Source organism: Anguilla anguilla, chromosome 17 (assembly GCF_013347855.1).
Source record: "Anguilla anguilla isolate fAngAng1 chromosome 17, fAngAng1.pri, whole genome shotgun sequence".
In the NCBI taxonomy this organism is placed as follows: Eukaryota; Metazoa; Chordata; class Actinopteri; order Anguilliformes; family Anguillidae; genus Anguilla; species Anguilla anguilla.
Window position 1 is genome coordinate 27,062,675 of NC_049217.1, and position 15,207 is coordinate 27,077,881.

The 15,207-nt window shown below is 42.8% G+C and overlaps 1 protein-coding gene across 3 annotated transcripts in view; it reads left to right on the forward strand.

Annotated features, from left to right (window-relative positions):
- LOC118216417 (hemicentin-1-like) overlaps nucleotides 1–14,774 on the forward strand; it is a 41,250-nt gene extending 26,476 nt beyond the window's left edge. For all 3 annotated transcript variants that reach the window (XM_035397550.1, XM_035397551.1, XM_035397552.1), the window contains 7 exons: nucleotides 9,162–9,491; nucleotides 9,897–10,127; nucleotides 10,295–10,522; nucleotides 11,474–11,743; nucleotides 11,995–12,324; nucleotides 12,769–13,029; nucleotides 13,245–14,774. In XM_035397550.1, the coding sequence (XP_035253441.1) occupies nucleotides 9,162–9,491; nucleotides 9,897–10,127; nucleotides 10,295–10,522; nucleotides 11,474–11,743; nucleotides 11,995–12,324; nucleotides 12,769–13,029; nucleotides 13,245–13,357 (1,763 nt within the window). In that variant the 3' untranslated portion in view covers nucleotides 13,358–14,774. The remainder of the gene's footprint in view (nucleotides 1–9,161; nucleotides 9,492–9,896; nucleotides 10,128–10,294; nucleotides 10,523–11,473; nucleotides 11,744–11,994; nucleotides 12,325–12,768; nucleotides 13,030–13,244) is intronic.
- The last annotated feature ends 433 nt before the right edge of the window (nucleotides 14,775–15,207 follow it).

A 15,207-nucleotide genomic window follows, 5' to 3' on the forward strand; every position in this document is an offset into this window, starting at 1 on the left:
CAGCCTGCCTATGAAGAAGCTGAAACAACCAAGCTTGCCTGTATAGGAACTGGGCGTCACAGAACTGGGCATTCTCATTGGTCGGGAATCACCGGGCCGCTCCGATTAGCTGGCCATTATTGAATCAGTCCCCATTGGATCCCTGTGTATTACTGGCCAGTCAGAGCTGTCCGAGTGTGGTGATGTCTTATCACGCCACTCCCTGGATAACCGTGCCCCCCTCTCATTAGCAAACTTGTTGCACTTCAACGTATCATTTTAGTCCTGTCCTAACAGAGCCCCCTGAGATCGTAGGGCCGTGGGACAATTTCAGCCCTTTCAAACAGTGTCTTCCTATGACTGGATCCAACCTGTCATCTGGTTTGCTTGTTAAATGACCCTGTAATTACATTTAAGGATCCTGCAGTGAACGTGAGGTGGATCCAGCAGTGAACGTGTTGCAGATCCAGCAGTGAACGTGAGGTGGATCTTGCAGTGAACATGAGGTGGATCCTGCAGTGAACGTGTTGCAGATCCAGCAGTGAGGATCCTGCAGTGAACATGAGGTGGATCCTGCAGTGAACATGAGGTGGATCCAGCAGTGAACGTGTTGCAGATCCAGCAGTGAGGATCCTGCAGTGAACGTGTGGTGGATCCTGCAGTGAACGTCAGGTGGATCCTTGAAAAATGCTGGATTCTCATGAGTCCCTGTGACTGCATCTGGCCATGTCTGAGTAATGCATTGAAATAAACACAGAACTGTGTGTGAGAATGTGTGTGCATGTGTGAGTGCTTGTGTGTTTGCTTGTGTGTATGCGTGCATGCAGTTGCAGATGCACATGATTCCATGTCTCAACTGCCCAGTTTCTATGTGCTGATTTTAAGCTGTATAGATGCAATGTTGATGAGAATGATGTTCAGATTTCAGGCTCAGATGCACTGAGAAAGTACTTGGAAAAAATCTTGTTTCAGTTTATTAAACAGAATCTAAAGATCAAGGATTTATTGTATTATGCTTTTATTTAGAAAACCGGTTATAATGTGTGGGTTCTCTAATGGGAATTGTTGTACAGTGTTTTAATTTTTCTGACATTTATTATCCAGGGTCATGTATACATTGTTATTTACATGTTGAATGTATATCTATATTTATGCAGAAGTGAGCAGTAAATTCCAATCTTATTTCCAATTCATGCCTTTGGACTTAATGGTAATCACACAGTCACTTGCCGGTGAATGTAAGACGCAGATGTGAGAGGGAGGTTACATGCTTCTCACTTTGTCTCACTCTGTAAGGTCAGAAACCCCCTCTAAAAGTCCCGCGTGACATCACTATGCTCCGTGTACAGACATGAATATCGTCAGCCTTTTTTTAAACAAGACTCCGTTACAGTATCGACTCTAGTCACGTCAGCTTAGTCTTTTTCAGAGCGTCTCGCTTCATGGTAATACTATAAATCGACGTGTCTTTTTTTGTTAAGGGCAACATTCAGAGTATTTTAAAGTTTTCAAACGTTGCCTCAACTGAGCGCGTTCACGGGACAGCTTGGGAAATGGCCGTTTTCCGGACTTGAAGAACCAGGCGCTGTATAATGGCTAGAAGTACACACGCGCCATCTGTCGGGTGACAGCTGCAGTACAACACAATGTCGCCCCATGCTGGCTGTGCGTGTTTTAAAACACCCGTTGTCTTAGGCTTCTCCGTTTCACGAAATATACGGAGAGCTTTTAATCAAATAATTCCTTTAATTTCTGTCACTGCGCGCATCTCACTCGGACAGGCCCAACAAAGCCGCGTGGTTGATCGAAGAAAGTTACGCACCCATGCTTTTGACGCGTTGGATAAACATGTTTCTGTTTCATGCATTGATCCGATCAGACCGCTTATGAAGCAAACGTGAAGCCAAAGTATATCTCTCAGCTGTATAGATGCTGTTTCAGTTTTATCACACTCCCCTTTCATTAAAATTTTCATCGTGTCAGTTTAAAGTTCAAGTTCAAGTTTATTACCCACATAGCAGAGGTACACTGAATTGCATGGGCATTACAATAATAAAAGAAAACTAGCAACGAAAGCATCTTAAAAGTCTAAATATATTAAATAAATAAATAACAGTCAAATAATTCCTAATTTTAAGACACTGTGTCAATAGTTAAAAAGAGTTTTAAAACTGTTTAAAAGAGGAGCCTGCAGTGCTACGGTACAGATTAATAATTATATCTGAAGAAGATTTTCCGCTTGTACAGTAAAGCCGGACACCCACGTACCCGCGTACTACGTGAAGTAAGTGAAGCGTAATTGAAGTACCGTTATTACAACGGCAGTGGGCGACGTCCTCTACACCAGTACCGGTACCGGTCCGTGGGTCATTTGATACCGGGCCGCACAAGAAAGAATAAATAACTTACATTATTTCAGTTTTATTTATTATCTGAGTCTGAACGATGTTTTATTTTGAAAAATGACCGGAGTCTCTCCGTTACATCTCGGTCACGTGATACGTTAACGCTAAAATTTAACCCACAAGCAAGCAAAATGAGTAAAAAACAGACGCAAATGACGGCGGCCTTAAAAGTATGTTCGAAACAACAACTCTGCTGGTGTTCTGGATTAAAGTCATGGCAGAATACCCTGAGATCGCCACAACAGCACTGAAAACCCTGTTTCCATTTCCGACATCCTATCTGTGTGAAGCGGGGTTTTCTGCAGTGACAGCAACCAAAACAAAATTACGGAGTAGACTGGACATAAGCAACACACTTCGGGTGTCATTGTCTCCCATTACCCCTAGATGGGACCGTCTCGTTGCAGAGAAACAAGCTCAGGGCTCCCATTGATTTAGCGTTATGGTGAGTTAAAATTTTCATGCACTTTATATTCGTTTTTGTGGTGTATCTGTATCTTATTTTTAAGGCATGTTTAAACGTTACCATAGCGACCAGAGAGCGTTAGGGGGCAGAGAGGATGTTACTCATGTTATGTTGTTGGCGCGATGTTACGAGGACGCTGCTAATAAAGTTGCATACGAGTACACAGTGGATTCACGTTTATTATTATATTTACAATATACCACAGTTTTTATGCCAGTCGTATCATTTTATTTTGTTGTATTTATCCGCCACACCTTAAAGCCCGGTCCGTGAAAATATTGTCTGACATTAAACCGGTCCTTGGCTCTAAAAAGGTTGGGGACCGCTGCTCTACACCAGATGCGAACGCGTCGCGAACCGGCTGCGAAACTTGTGCAACACAAGCGAACTGAAGCGTAGTTTTTCGCTTCTGTTCTATTTTTCTGCTTGCCGCGCGTCATGATGACCTGTTTATACACAGAAATATGCTCTAAAATGCTAGGTATACGTGCTCTGATTTATATTTCATCCTTATATTAGGCTATTGGGGGTGTGTCCCTAGTTCCCTACCATATATTTTATAAGCAGCTAAAAAATACAAGCCTTTTCGTTTTTGTATTGTCCTTGCAGGGGGAAAAAAAAACTGGAACCTGGGAAAAATGCAAACTTGGATTCGTTATCTTATTTTACGGAGGGGGTGGGGTAAATTTGAAAATACACCACAGAAAGACGTAGCCTATTGAACGATGTAGAAGTGAACGCACCGAGCAGCGGTTTGTTAGCCCGAGTGTTGGAAGGTAGTTTTTAACCAACCATTGCTCAGCCTGTCAGATAATCCACAGAGCTTTAAAAAATCAGATGTAGTGGTCTTGCCGATGAAAATGCACCTATTTTATAAATGAAGTTGTAAGCAAGCCTTTATTGCACTTGTACTTCAAAGCTTCCGGTGTTCATGGCGTTGTGGTGTTCATATCCCTTCAAGTTTAAACTGTTACGCTATCTTTTTGACGATTAACTGATTTAACTAAATCTGATCATATAAATGTTTTGACGTGAATAACAAGACGACACGGGAATTCCCAATGGTTGATTATGGATTATTTATTATTATTATTATTATTATTATGATCATTACATATTCTTCATAAAGTTGGCACGCTTGTTAACCAAGCAAATAAATTAATACAGTTTGAGATTGGTTATTATGTAGGCTACGTTGCGATTTAAGTTTATGGAAATTGTTTAAAGCGTTTACTTTCTCACGTATTTACATGAGTTAACAAAATATGACCAAATTAACAAACTGAAAAAGGTCTCTCACCAAGTATTCACTTAACCCATAATCAACAGTCGTGAACAAACGTGAAATACACGATGTAATCCCACTGCAGACTGCGAGAGCTACTAGGAATATAGAGCTTTAAGCAAGCCTTTGCGCGACACAGACGGAACCCGTGTAGACACACGACGCGCCTCCCCGTGTTGTTTACGCGCCGTTTACGATACCCGTGCGGTGGGTGCCCGGCGTAAGAGTGGATGCCATTGGAACCCTCTAGATGAGATGGGAGGGGTTTCCACGAAGGCTGCTTTCGCTCTCTTAAAAAGGAGAATTCTAAAGCTACATTGAGAATACAGGTAGCGCGCTGCGCGACACCGAAAAGAACACTGACATGGACGGGGGACTGTTTCGGCTGCTCATTGTAGGCTACTGTGTGGCTTACCCAGGTAGGGATAACCAGAACCACTCGTCTTTGTTGCTGTGAGATTCATTTTGTTCCGTTAACCTTCTAGCAAACACGCCGTGTCTACTGGGGGGGTGACGAGAAGAAGCCAGGAATGCCCTGGAAATGGTATTTATTCAATCTCATAAAAAACACGTTTTCAACGTACAAAAATGCCAAGTTACTCACACATACAAGACATACACCGTCTATAATTCATTCATTCAGACTGCCAAAATCCAGGCCTGCCATTGAAAGTATTGATATCAAAATGACGCCAAGTTAACGGTACTAGAAACAATAGGCTATCTTGCCTCACCGAAATTAAATAAGATGTAATCCAAAGCAATGCTACCCAATATTTCCTCAATTCTTTCAATTCACTTGGCCTTGTGTGTATAAGCATGCAGTACATGGACAGGCCAAACATATGTGTAGATGGCTTTCTCACAGAAATTGATTGAATAGGCGTCTATATGTCCAATTTGTATTGGTATGTATGTATTTCACTGCCCAGCCTTTCTGTTGCCTGAATGATTGTATGTTTCTTGGTATAAATGTCTGTTCGTAAATGTGAATGTAAAAGATGCTCTGAGGGAATTGTCACCATGGGGATAAAGAAGTTCTCTATGTATGTATGTACAATATGTATTTCACATGCAGTATTTATTGTATGTAGAAAATATACAATAACTTGTACATTTACTCAAATTCAGTTCAGAAGCAAGTATAAACATATGTTTTCTGGAGAAATATGCTGACTGTAGTTACCAGCAGTTTTCTACATGAATTTCAATGTGTTCCATGAGGCAATTCGAAATATTTGACACTTTGATCTAACACAACGTTTGCATGACATTGTAAAATGGTAAGATTACAAAACACAGGGCCAAGTGACTTGAAAGAATTGAGGAAATATTGGGTAGCATTGCTTTGGAATACATCTTATTTAATTTCGGTGAGGCAAGATAGCCTATATTGTTTCTAGTACCGTAACTTGGCGTCATTTTGATATAAATACTTTCAATGGCAGGCCTGGATTTTGGCAGTCTGAATGAATGAGTTATGGACGGTGTATGTCTTGTATGTGTGAGTAACTTGGCATTTTTGTACGTTGAAAACGTGTTTTTTATGAGATATCATTTCTTTTTGCAAAGCTTTTTTATTAGTGAGTCATGATTTTAAATGTAATGTTTTAATGGGGAGTTGCAGAATGTACATATGTAGTAATTGTGTGTATGTGGCTAGATAGAGAACAGGGCGAGGTAACATGAATGTAGAAACGTGGCGTTTGCTGATAAGAAGGGTTTGTACTGTAGCCAAGTGAAGAAATACAGTTAGTAGAAATGGCACAGTAGTGAACTGGTGTAACTGTTCAATAAAAGGAATACATTTGCCGTCATGAAATGCATATGGGTGGAGATATCATTTCTTTTTGCAAAGTATTTTATTATGAGAGTGAGAAATGCGAAGTGACCCTGTAAGAAACAGTTGTGGATTATGGCTATCGTTGTGTGAATTTGTACAGTCTGATGAGCGTGTACCGTTTTGCAGTTTCGGTTTGCTATATATGTAAAACAGTTCAGAAGGGTGTGGTGGCGTAAGCGTAAACGCATCAGAAACGCAGGTGAAATATGGCCAGTGTATGTACTCACGGATTTGACGGCCATCTAACGAGCCTTGATTGACAAAAGAATCAACAAGCCCGTAGAATTAGAACTCCCTAGGTCGCAACTTGTGTACCCTTCTGTCCTGCTCCATTGTCTGTTATTTCGTGGAGATGCACTTTTAGTGTTTGTAAGGTTTATAAGGCATTTTGATAGGCTTATCTGCAGGTAGGAATCCTCTTCGCTGTTTTGCTAAGCTAGAACCGGAAAACTTGATAGTGGAGAATAGGAGTAGACGCATATGTCCCAGCAGGCTTTGCATATGAGAAAATAACAACAGTGTGAGAGAAATTAGGAGAAATTATGAAATTGCGTAGTTGAAACAATATGTTTTTAGCAGAATGTAGGGGAAGGTTGACATGATCACAGACTATAGTGCAAAGTAAATGAAGTGACCATGAGTGAGATGAGTTTCCTTATGGTATATATAAATAGTCTGTATAAATCATTAGTCATTAAAGTGGAGGGTTAAGTTACTTGTGAAATCAATTGCACTAATGTGTTTTTATCATGTTCAGTAGTAGTAGTTATAATTATGAGTGAGTCATGATTTTAAATGTAATGTTTTAATGGGGAGTTGCAGAACGTACATACGTAGTAATTGTGTGTATGTGGATAGATAGAGAACAGGGCGAGGTAACATGAATGTAGAAACGTGGCGTTTGCTGATAAGAAGGTTTTGTACGGTAGCCAAGTGAAGAAATACAGTTAGTAGAAATGGCACAGTAGTGAACTGGTGTAACTGTTCAATAAAAGGAATACATTTGCCGTCATGAAATGAATATGGGTGGAGATATCATTTCTTTTTGCAAAGCGTTTTATTATGAGAGTGAGAAATGCCAAGTGACCCTGTAAGAAACGGTTGTGGATTATGGCTATCCTTTGTGAATTAGTACAATCTGATGAGCGTGTACCTTTTAGCAGTTTCGGTTTGCTATATATGTAAAACAGTTCAGAAGGGTGCGGTGGCGTAAGCGTAAACGCATCAGAAACGCTGGTGAAATATGGCCAGTGTATGTACTCACGGATTTGATGGCCATCCAACGAGCCTTGATTGACAAAAGAATCAACAAGCCCATAGAATTAGAACTCCCTAGGTCGCAACTTGTGTACCCTTTTGTCCTGCTCTGTTGTCTGTTATTTCGTGGAGATGCACTTTTAGTGTTTGTAAGGTTTATAAGGCATTTTGATAGGCTTATCTGCAGGTAGGAATCCTCTTTGCTGTTTTGCTAAGCTAGAACCGGAAAACTTGATAGTGGAGAATAGGAGCAGACGCCTATGTCCCAGCAGGCTTTGCATATGAGAAAATAACAACAGTGTGAGATAAATTAGGAGAAATTATGAAATTGCATAGTTGAAACAATATGTTTTTAGCAGAATGTAGGGGAAGGTTGACATGCTCACAGACTATAGTGCGAAGTAAATGAAGTGAACATGAGCGAGATGAGTTTCCTTATGGTATATATAACAGTCTGTATAAATCATTAGTCATTAAAGTGGAGAGTTAAGTTACGTGTGAAATCAATCGCATTAATGCGTTTTTCTCATGTTCAGTAGTAGTAGTTATAATTATGAGTGAGTCATGATTTTAAATGTAATGTTTTAATGGAGAGTTGCAGAACATACTTACGTAGTAATTGTGTGTATGTGGCTAGATAGAGAACAGGGCGAGGTAACATGAATGTAGAAACGTGGCGTTTGCTGATAAGAAGGTTTTGTACAGTAGCCAATTGAAGAAATATAGTTAGTAGAAATGGCACAGTAGTGAACTGGTGTAACTGTTTAATAAAAGGGATGCATTTGCCTTCATGAAATGCATATGGGTGGCCGTGAATGAGTTTTGGTAAAGGAAATATAAAAGCATAAGAAAACGTTAGTGTAAAAGAGGAAATTATCTGCCTGAGGGCTAGGCGGGATTCAATCCTTCATCCGGAGGTTTACCAGTCTGTGACTTTGTTAGTGCAGCACCATGACATAGCTATGCAATGTGTGAAATATCATTAGCAAACCTGTCCGTGGTTTTAAAAAAGAACACAGGCCAGTAAGCACAGATGAGCTCCCGTTTAATCCATATGGCTTTGCAATGTTGTAGCCGGTTAATAACTGAACGTGCAGACGGTACGTCATAATGCAGTGTATACGTTCGGTGAACGGCGGGTAGATATGGTGCAAAAGCAATAATTGAGAAGTAGTAGACAATTATTAGTGAGGGTAAAAGCAGGTTAAGGGACACAGGGAGAACATGCAAACTTCACACAGACAGGCCCAAGTCGAGATTCAAACCCGCAACCTTTCTTGCTGTGAAGCCCACACACCCTGATCTTAAGCATAAAAAGATCAGCGGGGCAGTCATAGCATCTGGTCATTCCACATTTAAATTGTTTTTGTTCTCTCTGTGTGGACGGGGATAGTGTCACCTTTTCAGCAGATGTGGAAAGTGACTATATTATATTTCAGCAGGTTCTGAAGCTCATTCAATTCAGATCCACCCTGCTTCAGTGGTGGTGAGGCATGGCAGTTCAGCAGTAGTGAACTGCACCGTATCTGGAAATCATGATGGAATCGGCTGGGAGGCTTTAGAGGGAGCTGTTGACATGGTAACAGGCGTCCAGTTTGTCACCTGGAATCCCGCCCGAGATACCACCTAGATGCTACGGGAACTTTTGGAATGATACAGAATATTTACAGGATCAGAAAGCACTCTGTACAGTAAGTTCTGCTTTCCTCCTCATAAAGCTGAACTAGGGTTCCATTGTATTGCTTTTTTAAAAGTTGGACCTCATGGTGAAGACTGTTTTCATCTGCTTGCTGTTGGAGTTATTGAACTTACTCTTTAGGAAAACTGTGCTGACTTCAAACAAGACCTCAGCCATCAGGACAGATTATGAATGTCAGAAGTATAATGATAACAGCAATCTGAAAAATATTTAATTGTTGTCCACAGAACCTCCAGACAGTGTCTCCATTAGTGTTGTGAACCACACAGGCCCAATGCTGGAGGGGGAACAGTACCAGCTGCAGTGTGAGGTCCAGAACATCGCTCCTGTTCAGAACCTCACTGTGAAGTGGTACAAAGGGGAAACATTAGAGAATCAAACCTCCTATGATGCTCTCACTAAGACTCCAGTGAATGTTTCCTCTACCCTCCTGATCACACCCACCAGCGCTGATGATGGAGCGCAGTACAGCTGTGTGGCAGAGCTGGAACTGGGACCTGAAGGACCACAACCCCCCCCTGAAGTGAAATCTGATCCCCTCAACATCACTGTGCACTGTGAGTCTATTAGCGCTGCCTGTGCCATCCGCATCCAACACTGTGACTCGGTTAATTATGTCTTCTGTGGGCTTCTTGTGTTGAAGGTGTGCCTATGGGGCGACATAGCTCAGGAGGTAAGACCGATTGTCTGGCAGTCGGAGGGTTGCCGGTTCAAACCCCGCCCTGGGCATGTCGAAGTGTCCTTGAGCAAGACACCTAACCCCTAACGCCTAACTGCTCTGGCGAATGAGAGGCATCAATTGTAAAGCGCTTTGGATAAAAGCGCTATATAAATGCAGTCCATTTACCATTACCATTTACGCACTCGTAGAAAAACTACTGCCGTATGTTACAGTTAAAAGCTCTGCAAAGTCATTCCATGGCTATACATTGCTCCATTGCTGTGATGTTCTGTACCTGCAGATAAACCCAGGATCACAGAGTGCCCGGACCATGTGAAGCTGAGGGAGGGTGAATCTCTGGATACCTTGGTCTCCTGCAGAGCTGAGGGGAATCCCTCTCCCGTGGTCACATGGTACAGAAACCAATCAGAGTTCAACAGTTCCACACAACTGACCAGAAGAGATGCTGGGCAGTATGTCATGACAGCAGAAAACACTTTGGGAAGCGTCAGTGTCAACTTCACAGTTGGCTGTAAGTTTCTATCACACTGAAAACCCTAACCTTTCTCTTATCTTATGTGATGTTTCCAGCAATTCTTACTGTTCTTCTTCTTCACCCCTCTCTCTCTCTCTCTTTCTCTCTCTCTCTCTCTCTGTCTCTCTCTGTCTCTGTCTCCCTCCCTCCCTCCCTCCCTGCAGATGGACCCATATTTAACTGCAGTCACAAATATGAGGTGACAGCAAATGAGTGTCATGCCCTCAGGTGCAGGGCAGAGGGCTTCCCTTTACCTGAGGTCACCTGGTTTAAGGAAGACAAGGAGGTGGAGCTCCCAGCTCAAATTACCTGGGAAGATGAGGGGCAGTACATCCTCACAGCTCGGAACGCCTTTGGAACGGCCAATCACTCCATGGACATCAACGTTCTCTGTAAATCGAAATTCCACTCTGCTAATTTCGTACTCTGTTCCAGTAACTGTACTCCCTTGATCACAAGCTCTACTCCACTACCTTCACACTGTGCTCACACAATATAATCCCACATTGAACTCCAGTAATCCCACTCTCTACTAACCTCTGCACTCTGTCCACATTGAACTCCAGTAATCCCACTCTCTACTCTACTCTACTAACCTCTGCACTCTGTTCCACTTTGCTGTACTAATCCCACAAACTACTCCAGTTGTTAACATTAGCACCCCAGTACTCTTATCATGTAACCCAGTCATCCATTTTATTTCATTTACAAAGGCAGTAACCCCTCCGATTAGACCGGATTTCTGTCACGCGTGTATCCATTAACAACCACAACACTCCAACCACTAACATTATTTCCTACCAACTAGCATAAAGCCCACATAACTAAAACTGAACACCAATTAGTAGTACTGTACCCAAATCATTTAGGCTGAATCCCAATCAGTCACTAACTTGCATAACTACAGCTGAACCCAAATCAGTTAGGGTGAGAATGCACCCGTGCACAAAGCAAGGTCCATAAAGAAATGGTTTGCCAAGTTTGGTGTGGAAGAACTTGACTGATCTGTGCAGAGCCCGGACCTGAACCCCATCAAACTCATTTAGGATGAATTGGAACGCCGACTGCAAGCCAAGCCTTATCGCCCAACAATATTGCGCAACCTCACTAATGCTCTTGTGGCTCAATGGAAGCAAATCCCCACAGCCATGTTCCAAAATCTTCTGAAAAGCCTTCCCAGAAGAGTGGAGGCTGTCATAGCGGCAAAGAGGGGACCAACTCCATATTAATGCCCATGGTTTTGGAATGAGATGTTCAACAAGCACATATGGGTGTGATGTTCAGCTGTCCACATACTTTTGGCCATGTAGTGTATGTACAGCTTTAATGTCTCTCTTTTTCAGTTTCAGAATGCCCACTCAAAATGGAGCCTTCCACAGTGGTGGTGAGATATGGAGATCCAGTATCGGTGAACTGCACTGTTTCAGGATTTCATGATGGAATCGGCTGGGAGGCTTCAGAGGGATCTGTTGACATGGTAGAAGACGTCCAGTTTGTCACCTGGATATTGGAGACCCTGACAGACTGGGAGATAAGACCTAGATGCTTCGGAAACTTTCTATTCTATGCAGACCATTTTAATTGTTTTGAAGTGCTCAGTATTACAGTGTACAGTAAGTTCTCCTCATACAGATGATCTAGGCCTCCATTAGCCTGAAGAGGCTTTAGCTTTTCTCCTGTGTTGATCTCAGTTGAGCCAGCAGTAGGACCTCATAGTGAGGTCTGCTTTTGTTTGTCTGCTGCTGAAGAGACAAAACTCTTTTTAGGATTGACATTGAGCATCTCAAATAACCAGATTTCAGCACTCGTAATGAATAACCTGATTATAAATATTAGTCAGAATAAAACATTATCTCCTCTGCAGAGCCTCCAGACAGTGTCTCCATCAGTGCTGTGACCCACACTGACCCAATGCTGGAGGGGAAACAGTACCAGCTGCAGTGTGAGGTCCAGAACATCGCTCCTGTTCAGTACCTCACTGTGAAGTGGTACAAAGGGGAAACACTGGAGAATCGAACCTCCTATGATGCTCTCACTAAGACTCCAGTGAATGTTTCCTCTACCCTCCTGATCACACCCACCAGCGCTGATGATGGAGCGCAGTACAGCTGTGTGGCAGAGCTGGAACTGGGACCTGAAGGACCGCAACCCCCCCCTGAAGTGAAATCTGATCCCTTCAACATCATCGTGCGCTGTGAGTCTGTCAGCACTGTCTGTACCATCAACATCACAATTAGTCTATCACAGTGGTTTATGTCATTAAAATCCCTGATGCGTATGGAATTAGTGTGAGCCATGCATACTAGCTTATATTTTTCTTCGGGATAAATACCTAATTTTTTCAAAACAGTATACCTTCTGTATGTACTTTAAAAAAAGAATCAGGCATTGGGAAAGCAGAGAGGGTAACTGACAGGAAAGTGACCACAGTACAGCACGTGTCATGGCAGGTCATACCCCAGACTACGTGGGAGAATTTGTATATGGGGTTGACAGTTGGCCTGCACTTTCACACATCTCACCAGAAATACAGGATTAATCAGTAAAAGGAGAGCTTAATTGATTCATCTGTATCTGTGAAAATATGGGTTGTTGTGACTGATAAGAGGGATCCAATGGTCTCTGTCTCACCCCTCAGACTCCCCCTTCTTCAGCAATGATGATGATGATGAGACCTTGGAGGTGACAGAGGGGGAAGGGGTCCCGTTAAGATGCTCCGCCCAGGGGAACCCCCTTCCTGCGTACTCCTGGTCCTCTCCTCTCGACGAAGAAGAGAAGACGAGTCAGATACAAATCACCAGCACCTCTCTGACCCCCGGTACCCACGTCTACACCTGCACTGCCTCCAACCAACTAGGACAGCAGAGCAAGAACTTCACTGTCAAAGTTGTCCCCCAAGGTAGGAGGTCAGATTTGCCTCTGACTGCCTCTCTCTGACACCCACACATACACACTTGTCACACATTGTACAGACCCCCTGTCATATTCTTGTCCTCTCTTTAACACACACACACACACACACACACACACACACTCACTCAGTATGTATACACACATTGTCTTGCATGCTTTCAGACAGATACACCTGGATTAACCCCCTCATTCTCCCCCCAGGTGACCAGACTATGCTGTGGATGGTGATTGTCATAGGCCTGGCCGTAGCCCTGTTCCTTATCCTTGGCTACCTCTACTACAAATCAAGGGATGGTGCGAATTCCACCATCTGAGCACACAGGAAGTGTCACTCAAAGCCCAGAAGGTGGGACTTCCTCTTGTGAGAGAGAATGGCTACATGTGGGATTCAATATTTTTTTTTAAATATTATGCTCATGACTGAAAGTGCCTTGGGGAATCTGTAGTGATGCTAGTCTGAGTACTCATGATGGGGAAAAACGACAGCAACCAGTAAACACTGTATATGATTTGTTTGAACGAAAGGGCCACTCTCCCGCACAAACACAACGATTGGGTCAAATTCATGTGCAGCTGAACTAGTGGCTCCACCCATTTTTGGTTTTATGAAGCCTCTGAAGTCACTTTGAAAGTGGGGCATTCTTAAATATTCAGGGTTCTGTGTGGAGAGAGAGCTGGGGGGGAGGGGGGGGGCATAATGGTACAGGGTAGGCAGAGAATAGGGGGGGAGGGGTGTACATGAACATGCACTGTTTTGTCATTTGTTTGGGACATAATTTGCTTGCAATTTGACTGTCTGAACAACTGATTTAGTGATAGTACAGCCCTGGTTGGAAAATGTGTAGTCCTGACGCAGGATCAAACAGCAAAATTGATTAGTTCACTGGCTTGGGCACTCAGCTAGTCCTGATCTTTGTTGCTGGCAGGTGAATGAAGGCTTGCAGTTCTACCTTTTCAGGGTAGGTGAAAACAAGGCCTTTTATCTATAGTGGAAAAGCTTTCAGAAAAAAGTATGCTGCAATTCCAACCTTGGCTGTGGATTCAGATGTCCCTGCACATGTGTTACATGTGTCTACTGCATGCATGCTTGAATTTGTTTTCAGTTGTTTTTAACAGAAATTATGTTTGCTGACCTTCACAAATTGCCGTTTTATGAACTTGCAGTCTTGCGTACTGCTTCTCGACAAGGTAGACAGGTAGTGTTTGGGCTGGACTGTGGTGGATCCAGCAGTGAACGTGTTGCAGATCCAACAGTGAACGTGTGGTGGATCCAGCAGTGAACGTGTGGTGGATCTAGCAGTGAACGTCAGGTGGATCCTGCAGTGAACGTGTGGTGGATCCTGCAGTGAACGTCAGGTGGATCCTGCAGTGAACGTCAGGTGGATCCAGCAGTGAACGTCAGGTGGATCCTTGAAAAATGCTGGATTCTCATGAGTCCCTTTGACTGCATCTGGCCATGTCTGAGTAATGCATTGAAATGAACACAGAACTGTGTGTGAGAATGTGTGTGCATGTGTGAGTGCTTGTGTTTTTGCTTGTGTGTATGCGTGCATGCAGTTGCAGACGCACATGATTCCATGTCTCAACTGCCCAGTTTCTATGTGCTGATTTTAAGCTGTATAGATGCAATGTCGATGAGAATGATGTTCAGATTTCAGGCTCAGATGCACTGTGAAAATACTTGGAAAAATTCTTGTTTCAGTTTATTAAACAGAATCTAAAGATCAAGGATTTATTGTATTGTGCTTTTATTTAGAAAACTGGTTATAATGAGTGGGTTCTCTAATGAGAATTGTTGTACAGTGTTTTAATTTTTCTGACAGATTTATTACCCAGGGTCATGTATGCACTGTTATTTACATGTTGAATGTATATCTATATTTATGCAGAAGTGAGCAGTAAATTCCAATCTTCTCTAATTCATGCTTTTGGACTTAATGGTAATCACACACACTCACCGGAAAGTGACTAAGAGGCAGATCACTTTGTCTCACTGTTTTTTGTTTTTTTTTCTGTAAGGTTAGAAAACCCCCTGTAAAAGTCCCGCGTGCCCCCACCCCCACCCTAGTCCTGCAGCGGGATGGTGACATCACTCTGCTCCGTGTGCACACATGAATATCGTCAGCCTTTTTTTAAACAAGACTCCGTTACAGTATCGACTCTA